We start from the raw sequence: 15,463 nt of genomic DNA, 5'->3' as shown, positions 1-15,463 counted from the left end.
TTTGTTTGTTTATCATTTCTGCTCCTGTCCAGCTTTCCTATGATGACAGTTGCTCTGGCACTTTGTAGCCCACCTCTCCATACCATTTGCATGAAATCTTACACAACAACATTTTGTACATTACTGTAAGTTTGGTTACAGTAAATGATTTCCCATCAATTACTGTGATATTTATTATAGAAAATCATTAATCCAGTCGCATACCAAAGAAGATTATAAGATAAGATAGGCGAACAGTTTTATTAGAAACCACTTATGATGAATGATTTCAAAAGTCTTCTCACAGTCTAGTAATATGGGATTAACTTGAGATCCTCTGTTGGTAACACTCACTACTTCAGGTGAATAAAGGGTCAGTTGTATTTCATGTGTATGATATTTTCTGAATCTGTGCTGTTTATGTGTCAAGGAAACCAGTCTGTTCTATGGAAAACCTTCATCTAGTCCATTGCCAGCTCTGATAATACGCACTTTAAACACTCTAGGATGAAGGATTACAGACCTAACACTACCACCATAGATTGTTGCTAACCATTGGTGCATCCTTGTCCAGTCAGGCAATTTGTTACTGAAAACCTTTCTTGAAGGGCCAGTCCATGTTAAGTGAAGCCATTATGAATCCTATATAGCCATGTAATGACACTGGATCCTTTATTGACATACTGAATGTTACTAGGGATGAATGTTATCTCTGATAAGTGCCACATCTTTTGATTACAGACTTAAATGTCTCTGATAACATACCTTCCTTTGGCAATTACATACTTCCTATATTGTGGGGGATCCATGAGTGTATGGGGGAACCAATTTTCATTATTTTTGCATGAGTGAATATTTTGTAATGGTTTATTGAAAGTTGTTGACTCATTTTGCCATGTAAACTTGGGGATTTTCCTATTGAATTTTAAGTCGTAATATAAGAATGTTCCAATGTCATTAACAAACTTTGTTCGTAAGGTGTAGGTCTAGCGCATTTAGCAGCTGCCATTTTTAAGCATCTACAGCATGGAAATCACATGCAAGAAGGAACTCAAAACCTAGTCATTTGAAAACTAAATATATCCATGCACATTCAAAGTGCCACATTCTATGCAAAAAAACCTGACTCTGGCTGGAACGACAACTGCAACAGAAAGACAATGAGTGCCACATGAAGTTGTCTTAGCATGATCTTGTGATAGCTTAATATATACTTTGTGTCAATTGCAATTGCTTTACATAATGAGTTCCTATGAATTGCTAGTATAATCAATAAAAAAGATTGACTTTCAATACCTACACAATCAGTTAAAGCATTTATCTGTTTGACATTTATTTTAGTTACCATAGTTCATGCATTTGTATCTTAACCATGTATTTTATTTAATTAATTATTCATTGGAATCTCTCTTTTCAGCACTCATATTGTTCCATGACTACATACCAGCTCTCATTGTAGCTGGGGCTCTTGGAGTGGCTAAGGGTTTCAGAACTGTCTACATGACAATTGTCATTCCTAATTATGTTCCTATTGAGAGGCTGGCATCTGCTAATGGACTACAAATGGTGGTCAATTCATTTTTTATTCTAGCTTCAATTCCAATGATGGGTATGTTTAATATTTTCAAATGTTCCTTTGTACAATTTAATGTTTGAGAATTTCATCTTGTCATTAAAATATAATATTTGAGTATTTTAGTTGCACAAACAAAAGTGCAATTATACATTAGTCAAGTGTTTTGAACAGGAAACATTTTATAAAATAAGAATACAGGTTTGACAGAGCTGCAGTAGGAAGACGTTACACCCAGAAATCAAACTTGACAGACTTGTGAATGTAGTAACTGTTGTTAGAAATAGATGAAGACACAATTTCAGTACACTTTAATATCAATATATTCTTTTGACCTCATATAGCTACCTTTTTTTATATCTAATTAGGAACAGAGGTGCTCATACTGTAAACATGTCTGTCTTTACATCATGCTACTTATTTTATTCCATCAGTTTTCTTTACATAAGTCTGCTTGAGATAGATGGATAAGTTTTTCTATTATAGATGTATGCCCCTAAACAAAAAACTGCTTAAAACAAAATATAGCTCTTTCAGTGGATAAATATCAGTGTTGTCATTTTTAATAATATCTATCAGATTGCAGTTGTTTGTGGAATATGATGAATTTCAGTAACTGTTCTGGCTCCCAAATTAGGTGGATGTCAACCATATAGATTAGATACAGATTGTAATCAAAAAGCAGTTTATAGCTTACACAATATCTCCTCGTCACCTGCAGGACTTATATAATTTATGCATAACTGCTTGATACTGTTTACATATGACCATGCACAAAAGAGTTAAAATCCATGTTATGATGGACTAAGCCTTTTTTATGCATTAGAAGTACATTACTGGTTAGGTGGCTATAATATTATTGATTAGGAGAACACATTCATCAACAAACCAAATGAGACAAGTGAAAATTTCTCTTGACATTGTAAATGCCTGGCAAGCAAGGGGGGAGGGATATGTCAATTATTCTGTGTAATAGTAGCTATTACCAAATATGGTATAGTATCACTTTCTACAAGGAGCTGACTCCTCAGACATCCATGGTAAGAGACTTGTAAAAGGTAATGTTATGATGCAAGGCAGAAAGTTCTTACCCTATTAGTAAAATACTGTAGCAAAAACATACTTACTTTTCAATGTGCACCCTTTTTAGGCCAATAAACTGTGACCAGTTTCTCACCAGTCAGTAGGTTGCATCAGTAAATTGTGATTCTGCTAATGGACTTTTAGACCATCGATGTTCTTTAATAAATATTTTATAAAAGCTAGGACAACACTCTGACTTTCTTTTATTAAAGATATTTGACAAACATCTTTTATGCTGTAATACAGGCATAAGATGAAAAATACTCATTAGGGCTACTTTAATGGATTTTCCAATAATTCCAGCTTCAAATCACTCAATTTTTTTTCATTTCTACTGCTCCATTGTGGACAGCTGCAATGTTTCAATAAAATACTACATCTTTCTTTTGTAATCAATGCTTCTTCACTCTTTTTTTTCCTCTGAAAGATATATGTAGAAATCTCTAGCCATTGTTCTAACCTTTGCAAGGTAATCAGTGAGGTAATCATTCTTACCACCCAGATAGTGCTGGATATAGGGGAGAATAGTACACAACATAACATGGTACACAGTGAAAAATTCCATTTCAGCTTTTTCTAGTAATATTTTTTCTTCTCTTTGATATCATTATGAGTATATGTTGTACTATGTGTATGTGTTGTATCTTTTTGATAGTCAGAAAACACAATTAACATCTACTTATAAATTATATATTTTCTATAATACAATACAGCTATGAGTAATTTACTATCTTGTATTCAAATATACACTTTTAGCAATATATGCACCAGTTGTAGGTTATGAATCTTAATTCTTTTTTAGTTGATGGTGTATTTAGTACACAGTGAACACGTGTATAGAGTGCACAGTGAAACAGCGTATACTTATGGATGCTGAGAAATTCAAGCCTACGACAATGCATCAAGTTGCAGAATATGTTGTTGAAAATTTTATTAAGACTGCGACACCATTTTTTTAAAAATTGTATGTTCATATACTAATTAGTGGCCAAATTATTTTTGTTTTATTCTATAATGTGGACAATGATTTGTCATTGTAAATAAATACAAACATTTTGGCTATAAGAAATAATTTCTTCAAAATCATCAAAAACACAATATTTGTTTCACTGTATATTCTCCCCTAAGCTTTCCAATGGATAAAACCACTTGCATGATTGTTTCCTAATAGTCATCAAGTCTCACCCAAAATTTTGACAGCTGTTTCATTTCTCATTCTTAGACACAAACAGATAAAATAAATTAGATGAATGCTTTCTAAAATGGCCTGAAATTGCTGAGAAATCATTTTTGTTCACTTTTTATTAACATTCAACAAAAAGAAATAAAGGGTCATAATGCACTGTCAGTTTGGAGACCCTGAGTGGTATTTTCATCCATTTAATAAGAAAGGGTTTTCTAATCAAGTGCACAATATCATCTTACCCCATGATGCATGAAAGTTGTATCTGAAGAGTATATGCTGAATATAGATGACAAATCACCATTAACAGCACCACATACCAGTGGTTCATGAGTCACTGAACAGAAGTTTAGAATTTAATCCAGGACATTGGCACAAAGTCTAGTAATTAGAACTTAATACAACAACATCTCCTCCACTTACTGGCTAAATACTGGTACTGACAGTTTATTACACCACAGGAATTCAAACAGACTACCTGTGAGTGAAGCACCATGGTACAGACATGTTAATGACCTTAGCTATGGATGTGTCATGTTCACCTGCTTTATTTCTTCATTGTTAGTCCCCAGTTTTGACGTACTGAAGTTTTGTACTGGCTGAAAAATGGGGGGGGGGGGGGGGGGGCTGGAAGTTCAGCACTGACTACTATAAATGATGTAGCTGACAGTTGCAGAGTTGCATTTCTCAGTTCTTTACTCTCACCTGTTCAAAAAAAAAAAAAAAAAACAATGTCACACATATATATGGCCAGTTCACTATTGGTAAATTTAGATAAGCGCCTCATTAATAGCTTGCAGGCAAACATCAGCATACTGCTACAATAGTCTGCTATTGAACATCTATCAGCAGTAGAAACCTAACCACACAGTTCACAGTTCTTTCAGAATAATACAGTTTGTGTGACACTATTTCTCAAATAAATTGAACAGTCACTGTCAATGTTTTAATACACAGCCTACTGGTGTTACACTAATTCCACTGCATTATTGTTACTCAAATTGATACAGACTTTCCGTCTGAAAATTTGCCATGGACTGACTGACTTGGGACCAAAAATCAGGCCTTTATACATCCTCACAGAAATAGGCACTGAAACTATACATTGTTTGATGTTTAAGTTACAGAAATTACAATTAAAACACAACTCATTTAATTAACTGAATACATCAAAAATTTCCTGCTCTTTAACAGTTCCTTCTATCAGAAAGGTTAGGCCGAATTATTTGATTAAAAAATGAAATTAACAGATATAGTTATGCAAACAATGCTTTTGACAGACCAGGTAATTATTTTGAAATTAGTTAAGGGCTGGCTTTGCTAATATGTTTTCGAATAGAGCCAAATAAATACTTAAGGAATCCTAGTAGTTCTTCTTCCAAATGTTTATAATTAGTACAGATTTTATATTTATTTATAACTCATAAACACCTAATCTAGTACAGCATAAAAAAAACAAAAATCCACAAGAAAAAGAACATATATAAGTTAAGTAAGGGAAAATAACTCAAACAGCCAAGGAAATCATTAAATTAAAGACAGGGGAAAAGTAATAAAGTAAATAATTAGATATAATAGGAATTGGCTGCTCATCAATAGAATTAAAGTCACAGAACAATTACTTATTTCGCCCTATAACAAAGGACAAGCTGGTAAAAATAAATTAGTAACTAAATAAATAAATTAGTAAATAAATAAATTAGTAAGTTAATTACATACACAAAACTAAGCACAAAATTAGACCTGGTTCTATATTCCTTAAGACTGAGGGCAAACCTTTCTCTTTTATGGAAACACAAATTATACTCATGTGTGTTACAGGTAATTAGGCAAAAAATAAAAATAAAATCAATTTAAGGAGGCATATGGCAAAAGAAGAGAGGGTGGTGACATTCAGCGAAAGTAGCTTTCACCCTGCAAAAAAACTTCTTTTACTTAATACTTCTCATAAAATGTAACATCCTCTTTTTATTGATATACCGGTATCTGTTGCAGTAACTTATTGCTTATTATTCAGTATCATGTTGTGGACTTGCATAATACTTTCATCAGTGGATGCAGTTTATTAGCCCTCCTTTGCAGTTTTAGTTCAAGAACAGTACAACCATTACTCTCAAAGGAAGTACCACCACAGTTTAATTGTCACCTAATTTTTAGTTGTTAAAAATGAAGTACGAGACCTTATACCTCTGTATAATACTCTATAAATGAATTTATGGTGGTGTTCACAATTAAGAAACTTATGATGACATGGCTGAAGTTACATGGGTTGTAGGCTGAGAAGATTTTCTTCATGGGCCTACATAACATAAACATAACTCCATTTACATCACCACCTTTTCTTTGTCATGCATGTACTTGATACTACTCCCTCGTAAGTGGGCTTGAGGAATGTAACACAATGGTTAGAAAACTAGACTTGAATCCAGGAGAAGTGGAGTTCAAATTATTGTCTCACCAACCTGATTTAGGTTTTCTATGGTTTCCTAAAGTGAATTAAGATGATTCCTACAAAGATTCCATTGAATAATATATGATCTTTTCCTTGTACATCTTTGTCTAATCTGAGATGATTCTCTGTCTCTAATGACTTGGTTGTTGTTGGGGTATATCTTCGTCCTTTTTCTTTCTTTGTCAAACAGTAAACATTTAAGTCAGATTCCAACCTTCATGAAATATTACAGCATCAAATAAATAGTAGCACTGCAGGGAGAAGGCTTCATATAATTTCTTTATCACAAATTTAATGTTCCAGTAATTTTGTCAAACCGTCCTGGATTTGATTATGTCCAAATATGAATTTTTCAACATACTACAGTAAGAGTAGGTATCTGGCAAATGCTATTCTCATATCTTGAAATCATTAATTTTACTTTGACTGCCAAAAACATTAAGTACCTAGTAGGAATACTGATCAGATTCTGTAAACATGTATACCAAGAACAGATGCGTAAATTATTAGAATTGCAGAAACCAGTGACAACTACAATGGCCACCAAAGTGCATTAACGTTGCCACCATGTGATCATGTTATCAGTTACAACAGGTTATAGCACATCAGATGCTCAGTGAACAGTATGGAAGATCATTCAGAATATCACACACTGGCATGAAACAAGGATACCAGCACATGACACAGTTCTGAAGTGACCTTATTATGGGTCATCCTGAGTCCAGCTGATTAAATTCTGAAATACTGATGCAAATGGATCAGTTATATGTGATAATGACCTGATGGGAACATAAATTAGAATTTTATGGTGTCACTGGTAGTGCTGCAGAATGGTTTGAGTCATACCTAACTAACACGAAATGAAGAGTGTTGTTACAAAATACCTGTGGAATAAGCAATAAGTCTTCATTTGATTGGGAATTAATTACATGTAGTGTACCTCAAGGTTTCATCTTGAGTCCATTGCTTTTTCTTATGTTCATTAACGGCATTGTGTCTGTTACATTGGAAGATAATAAGTCTGTTTTGTTTGCACATGATATAAACAATGCAATAAGTAGCAAGTCAAGTACAGATTTAGAAAGGGCTGTGAATCAAATTTTTGCTGACATTAATAAACAGTTTAAAGCTAATTCACTGTCATTAAACTTGGAAAAGATCCACTATTTGCAGTTCAGAACCTGTAGGGGATTTCCTTCCATCAAGTGTATAACACATGAAGACATGCACATAGATGATGTTGACTGTGTTAAATTTCTGGTATTACAACTAACAACAAATTCAGTTAGGTGGGGCATACCACAGAATTGCTGAATCACCTAAACAAGTCTGTATCTGCAATGTGAATGATGTCAGAAATAAGAGATATAAATATAAAAAAATTTGCATACTTTGCTTACTTTCACTCTATTATGTCATATAGGATCATATTTTGGGGTAACTCATCAAACCAAACAAAAGTTCTTAGAGTGCAAAAGCATGTAATAAGACTCATTCCTTGTGTAAATTCAATAAAATTATGTAGATACCTTTTCAAGGAACTGGGTATTCTAACTGATGCTTCTCAGTATATTTGTTCTGTAATGAAATATTTTGCAAATAAAATGTTTCTATTTCCAACCATTAGCTCAATACATAGTATCAATACTAGGAATAACAGCAATCTGCATAAAGATCTAAAATCACTTACCTTGGTCCAAAAAGGGGTCCACTATTCAGGAATACGCATTTTCAATAAATTGCCAAACTTGTTTTCAAATGAAGCACGGTTTTATCAGAGTTTCAAAGACTTTTTAGTAGGCAACTTCTTTTACTCTATAGAGGAATATCTTAATGGGGACTGTTGGACCAGCTTAAGTAAAAACATCTGTTATGTTTCAACTGAGGTGTTTTTTCTTGTTGTGGGTTGATTTTAAGTGATCGATATAAAGTGATGCCAAGTACTTACTCATTCCTTGTAATAACACTTACCTTCTTTACTGAATTTCCCAGTCACTGTCTTATTTTCTCTTGATGTTGGGCTCCTGGTGCACAGTGCCACATATTTGACTGCTGACTCATTTACCTTTGCAGAGGGACAAGGGCTATAAGAGAGTCTACATCTGAACAATTCACTATGAAATCACAAAACATGGTTTCCATTATTCTTCTATAATCAAATAAGTTCTCAGCTTATAGCAACTGATAACTGACAAAGGTTTTCAGGCAATCTGTTCGTACATGATCCTTCAGTGCTTGACAAAAACCATAAGTTCATATGTAACTCGAGATAGCATAGCATCGAGGTTATATAACAACATTCATTTTTCTTTAGTGCTTGTCAGTTGTTGTCATGCTCCTTTCTTCTTTGGAACCCACAGCACCCACAAAGCACAACAGCAAACTGCAGGTGACCCTTCACTGGCCAGTCCAAAGTACACATCCCTCACTGGAGAGTTCAAATTACACATCTATAGTCACTTTCTGTGTTGTGCGAGCATTTTTCTTTCTCATATCTGCACATAAATTCCAACAAACCTGGGCACAGTAGATGCTCCTTATGCTGATGTTAATTAAAGTTACATTTTTTCATACACATATTTTTTAATGTATTTTGACAATCTCCTGATGATCAGGGAAGTGAATATTATATTCAGATGTTGTGTATTGTCTATTAAAAAATTTTTGATAAATTCCACACCCATGAGAATCATCTCATTTCTGGGTCTATGGAACAAGAATTGAATCTAATCTAATATAATCCAATCTTATCTAAACACATTATTGAAGTTCTAGTCAATCATGTCCAACCGCAGCAATGGAGGATCATGATATTGGGTGTCAATGACTGTAAGACCTTTACATCCATGTACAAGTCATGGACTTACTTCATTACCCTTGATCATCCCACATCATTGGTTTGAAACTAGCAGAGGCTGTGTTACTGAATTACTGTCTCATGAGTAGGCTGTCATAAACACTACACCACAGATAAATGCCTTTGGAATTATCACCAATAGTCAGACAGCAACACCAAAAGATGAGAATACAGTCTGGCAATTAGTGTTACCCCTGCTTCATGGTGTGTGGAGCCTTTGGGTATGACATTAGTTCAATTCTGGCAATGATTCAGGGATTCTGAAGGCACAGCAGTATGTCATGGATGTCCTGCATCCTCATGTGACTGTGCCTTGTTACTAGCTTCTACTGGGATATTCAGACAATGTGCGTCCCAGTGAACTACCTGCATGATGTTGAAGTATTTCTTTGGCCAGGAAGAGCCTCCCATCTGATTCCAATTGAATATTTGTGGGATGAGCTTGAATATTAGTTCCATCACAGTGCCAACCAATATTCTAGACATCGATGGCCAGATATAACAGTTGGGATCACTTTTTCTCAAGAGAGAATACAGTGGCCTCTGTAATTTCCTTCCCAGCTGAATCAATGTACATTTCCATGCCTAATATACTACTGACAAACAACCAGTAGAATGCTCTTAATACCAGTCTTATTATTCATTTAACTTGATTTTGAAATCATTGAAACAGAACCACATGACTTACCAATGCATAGTTTCATTCCACTTTCTCCTTCTAAACACTGAAATTCTTTAATCAGAAAATGTGCTTGATTAAAATATTTTTTTGCTGTATTGTTTCTTAATTTGTCTTGTATTAACTAAAGCTCTTTCTTGTTATAGGCTACATTCAGAAAGCAACAGGAAGCTACAGCATGTCAATTGCAGCACTCAACCTTATAACCTCTCTCACTGTAATACTATGGACTTCACAGCTCATTATTCGATGGTACAAGAAAAAGAAACGTGGAGCTAATAAGGAAGCTGCATAAGTTAATTTGTACTGAGAAAACTTGGTCTGAAAAAGACATTCTGCTTTTCACATGAGACATCACTCTCTGTGATATTATTTAATGAACTATATTTCCTCTTGTTGTAACAAAGCATCATTGGACTGTACAACAGCTGCATCATGTCTCATTTTTATACAACATCACTTTTACTATTTTTCGTATATGTGAGTTGAATGGAAGTATTACCTGCTGTTGAATTTTTTTATTCCATTATTTTGTAATCACACTACATGATGTTACATGGAGTTCCAAGTACATATGATTGGCTCTGTCAGTGAATATGGCTTGTAGCTATCTTGTTAGTAGTGAAAACTGAACTGTTTTATTTTTTACAAACAAGAAAAATATGTCCTACAAAGTTCTAATTGTTATGTGGACATAGAACTACAGTTCAGCATGTGATTGGAGAGAGAGAATTACTAAGCCACCAAAGACTGTTATCAGTATTCTCAACTACTTAAAAAGTATTGATTATTTGTGTTTGTTATCTAGTAGAAGCAGGACATAACTAAACTTATTCAGAGTTTGTAATTATGTTTAAGTTTATATAATAGTATAATTTCTGAACTGACAAGAATGTTTTCAAATAAATAAGAAAAAATCAAAGAATAAAAATATGATTTCATTAATAATTTACATCTATGTACTAACAGTAGTGGTACTTTCTGAAACATATTTGAGTGATGGAAATATTCTTGTGCTTCTCAGTTGCTTGTCAGCAAAAATTAAAATTTTAATATGTGTTGTGAGTAATGAATGCAAACAATTATCTGAACAATTTCCACAAGCACTAAATAGTTCACATTTATTGTAACAGTGACTACCAAAAGCAACATGTTTCACTTCATATAAGTATTTTCAATGGAACAAACATTATGCCCAAGATGTTAGCAGAAAGCACATACAGCACACTCTGAAGATGTCTGCAATGTGAGCAGTCCGTCCTGACAGAAAACAAACATATACAATGAGATTAAGTGAAGAACTGCAGTTGTTGTGGAACAAGAAAATCAGTGCATCTCAACACCAAATGACAAACTGCTTTGGTTGCTCAGTGAATCTGCTTATATGCTGTTCTACCAGCAAGAATGTAGTCCACACAACAAACTGATGGGATCTATTTTTTTTACAACACTGCCTATAGCATGGCTTTAGTTCTCAATAACAACAAACTAATTGTTTCATATATTTTTCTCCATTGCTGATTTTCATACATTTTTATTCATTCATTCATTATATTCAATAGACCCCATTAAGAAGGAGAACCTCCAGATGAGGAATGAGTCAAGAAATACATTAGCAAAAGACAAGCATATCATAGAAACTTAATCTCTATACTGTATTAACAGTTTTATACTGTTTAGTGCTAGTCATACTTATGCCACCTAAATTTAATCAAGTATATCACAAAGAGAGCTGCTATTTTTAAGAAAAGCTGCTGCCTCCTGTATTATACTAATTAAGTTTAGCTGTCCACCTACTGGCATCATAGTACTTTCTTGACTGATGTGGTATAATTTAGTTATGTGCATCTTTAGACACTGCATCCTGTTTACAGTATTACTATTCATGCAGCTTTACAATGAACACCACTACTTGGCATGCAGCTAATATAACTTTTCAATCTTTGAATCAAGATATTCAGATAATTTACAGAAAGAGACAGTAATGAGGTACTGTTATACTTTTACTTTCTTTTGAGGTGGTTAAGATTCCCAATTTCTTGCTGTATGAGCATGTGAAATACCTTTGTACTGGAGCACATACTAGCTAATATATAAATAAAAATAATTAAACTCCAATTTTTGAAAGTATAATGTAACTGGATAGATAAAAAATCTACTCACTAAGTGGTGTGCAGGAGAACATACACATATAGGCATTAAGGAAATTTGCTAGCTTTCAGAGCCAGTGGTTCCTTCTCCTGATGTAAGGGTGGAGGGGGAAGACAGAGGGATGAAGAAAACAGACTGGCAGTGTTTAAAAATAGGAGAGCCTGGAAAAAAATCCCCAGTATCCTGGGCCAGGCGACACTTGCCGGATAGGATGCACTTGATGCAGTTTGACATTTTGTGTATTTGTTTTTATCAAATTGCCCTGATCAGCTGTCAGTGCCATCTCCTACATTATTTTATTTCCCAACTGTAGTAGATTCTGTTTTCTCCAATGACTTTTTTAAACTTTTTTCTGTCTCCATTCCTTTGTCATGAATTTCCCCAGTCACAATTTATTGTGAGAACTTTTTACTATCAAAATCTTTTTTGTATCATATAGCTCACATTTCTGGTGAGAAATTCTCACCCTCTCATTATCTCTTGTTAGTTATTGTCTTTGTCATGATTTTCCTATGAATTTTTCTACACTTATTTTTCCAATTTTTTCCCTTTTCTCTCCTTTTTCCTCTCCTTCTGCTTATTTTTGTTACTCTTATCATCTCTACCCCATACCCTCCTCTCTTGCCATCATGAATCCCATCTTATGTTATATTTGGTCCTTTAGGAAACATGCATTTGCAGTTTGAAAACTAAGGTCCCACATTCTGCTTCTGAAAACCTGCTTGTCCCTGAGAGTTGCCCCCCAAGGCCTAATATTGGAAGTCCCTGTTTCTGGATGCAATCCCCTCATACTATTTCAAAAACAACAGTCTTTTGCACTTAACCAATTAATCTGTGAACATGGTTCATCTCCCAATTTCCACTCTCCTTCTACAAAATCTTGCAGTTACATGTTTCCTTGAGTGATAACATTTGCCAAGCGAACTTCAAACTGCAACATAATGCCAGTCTTCACCTCAAAAAGCTATTCATCTTCTGCTAAACTACCTCAACAATGGTGTTTCCCTTCCAGTACCTCTCCAGCTTCCTAAACAACCACAACATCAACCACCACTCCTCTCCTACAAACCAATCTTGGCCAAACTCCTTAACAGGTCCCAGTCTTCACCACTGTCTCCCAGAGAAATGATAACTCATGATCACAAGAACCAGCCACATCAGTACAGAGTTATCAACCTCCATCTAAGGCACTCTCCCTCCTAAATTAGCTGTATTATCCAAGTATCTCATTTTCAGCCCTAAATCTGCATTTAATCTTGCTGCTTGTGTGAAGGCTCTATTTTCTACCATCCCTCTCTTTTGCCTCTTCACTTCAGATTGTTCTCCCTTTCAATGCATTTGTGTTGCAATTTGGCCAGAGTGGCTAGAGATACCAGTCATGCGTATGTGAGAAGTGCTTACTTGTGTGAATGAGTATGTATTTGTCATTTCTTAAGAAGGCTTTGGCCAAAAGCTTACATGTAACAGTCTTTTCATTGCACCTCTCGGCCATCTTTTTAGCAAGTAGAAATCTATCTTGCATTAACCTAAAAGGTCTACCCTTAAGTCTTTTGAGTCATCAGTTAATGAAACAATGGAAAGTCAAGAATGGAATAACAACAATACCTAATAGATAGACTGCTACTTATCACAAGGAGGAGGTGTTGGGGAACAGGTAGGCACAATGAAAGTAAATGCTAAAAATATTCCAGATGTTACACAAAGACCTTGTTCAGAAGCACAAAAATTCACACAACAACTCCCACATACATGGCAACTGTCTCCAGCTGTCAAGGCCTGACTAATCAGGACTTTTTGACCAGAGACAGTGGTCATGTGCATGTTAGTTTTTGTGTGAATGTGCCTGTGTTTTCTACTTCTGAAAAAGGACTTTGTCCAAAAGCTGAAATATTTCTAACATACTTTTTCACTGTGCCTTCTGTGATTCATCAGTCAATAACTCAGATGTAAGTATGTTGTAGTGACACCCATTTATAAGGTAATAACTACAAGTTCATCTCACTCTTTACAATTTTCTCAAAAGTGTTTGAGAAAGTGGTCTGTAATAGACAACTGACTCATTTTTAAGAGGAGAATCTGTTGACTGCCTTTCAGTTTGGCTTTTGTTTAGGATTATCCACAGAGAGACCCATACACTGTTTCACAAATGAAGTCTGGGCAAAGCTAAACAAGAAAAAAATCATCCTGTGGAATATTAGTGACCTATCCAGGGCCCTTGATTTTTTGTACCTCAAAATTATACTTGGCAAAATGTTATGGCATCCCTCTTGCAAGGTTCATGAATATTGCATTGAACAGCTTTTTGAATGTGAATCTTCAGGTTTTGGCGGTGCAGAGACTGTTCCATTAAGTTTTGGGTGTGCAGCCACAAGAATTCTCCTTCTTCTTCTAATATTTCAGCCATATAACGTTCAGCCATCTTCAGAGTGAGCCGCAAAGACTGCCACTCCAGTGCTCACTTCGTCCCTTTATACTCGTGTACTGCGCAACTGCGTATGAGGCCACAGATGCAAATGCTCACTCTGAAGATGGCTGAACATTATATGGCAGAAATATTAGAAGAAGAAGGAGAATTCTTGCAGCTGCACACCCGAAACTTAATGGAACAGCTTTTCTAATGCTGCACCACATTACTGTATCAGGAGGCAGACAGTCTTCTGACAGTTCACAGACAACTGGCAGTAAGTTTGTTAAGCTTCATAAATCATTTAGAAACAGCTTAAATAAAGTTATTCAGCCTTAACTGGAAAATTATTGTTGGCGGAGACTTTAATGTTGATTTTCTGAGAGATAGTATTGACCAAAGGGATCTAGAGTTGCTGATATCCAACTTTGGATTATTTCCCACAGTAAAATTCCCTATGGGCATTGAAAGATATAATGTAACAGATATTGACAATTATCTTTTAGATTCAACAACCTTGCAGTGATTTAGCTATAAAACTAATAATCAGAGGTTTATGTGACCTTGATAGTCAGATGTTAATAAAATTTATTGTCGAGTTAGGTGCAGATCATAGAAGAAAAGTATTGTATCACAGTATCATTAACAGTGACTCAATAACACTGTCTAGGGAGAAATTATGGGGAAAGTGCTGGAAGATATTTATAAAGCAGACATTTTCAATGCAAAATTTAACTCTTTCTCAAACATATTCCTACAGTACTTTGAGTCTTGATTTATCCTTAAACATTTAAAAGCAAGTATAAGAGAAGGATAACACCTGGGAATAAAGTATCTTGAGCTATGAGAGAGAGCTTTGTATAATTCAGAGGACAAGCAATAGTTAAAATTTGAATTTCCATTATCACAAGTACTGTTGAATCCTCCACTCTGTCAATAAAAAACAAAACCTATGTACTATGTTCAAAACATCAAACACTTTAAGAATAAAGCAAAAATTATTTGGAACATTATTAAACAAGAAAGAAGCAAAACAGAAATTCAAAAAGAAACTGAGTTCTCAGAAAATAGCCTTGGCAGAAATGGTCATACTTTAAAAACA

The 15,463-nt window shown here is 34.6% G+C and overlaps 1 protein-coding gene across 4 annotated transcripts in view; it reads left to right on the top strand.

The window, feature by feature from the left end:
• LOC126251895 (uncharacterized) overlaps window positions 1-10,691 on the top strand; it is a 247,780-nt gene extending 237,089 nt beyond the window's left edge. For all 4 annotated transcript variants that reach the window (XM_049952609.1, XM_049952610.1, XM_049952608.1 and 1 more), the window contains 2 exons: window positions 1,397-1,588; window positions 9,953-10,691. In XM_049952609.1, coding sequence (XP_049808566.1) covers window positions 1,397-1,588; window positions 9,953-10,101 — 341 coding nt within the window. In that variant the 3' untranslated portion in view covers window positions 10,102-10,691. The remainder of the gene's footprint in view (window positions 1-1,396; window positions 1,589-9,952) is intronic.
• The last annotated feature ends 4,772 nt before the right edge of the window (window positions 10,692-15,463 follow it).

This window comes from Schistocerca nitens, chromosome 4 (genome assembly GCF_023898315.1).
Source record: "Schistocerca nitens isolate TAMUIC-IGC-003100 chromosome 4, iqSchNite1.1, whole genome shotgun sequence".
In the NCBI taxonomy this organism is placed as follows: domain Eukaryota; kingdom Metazoa; phylum Arthropoda; class Insecta; order Orthoptera; family Acrididae; genus Schistocerca; species Schistocerca nitens.
The sequence above is the reverse complement of the archived record's forward strand: the minus strand, read 5'-3'. Positions and strand labels throughout refer to the sequence as shown.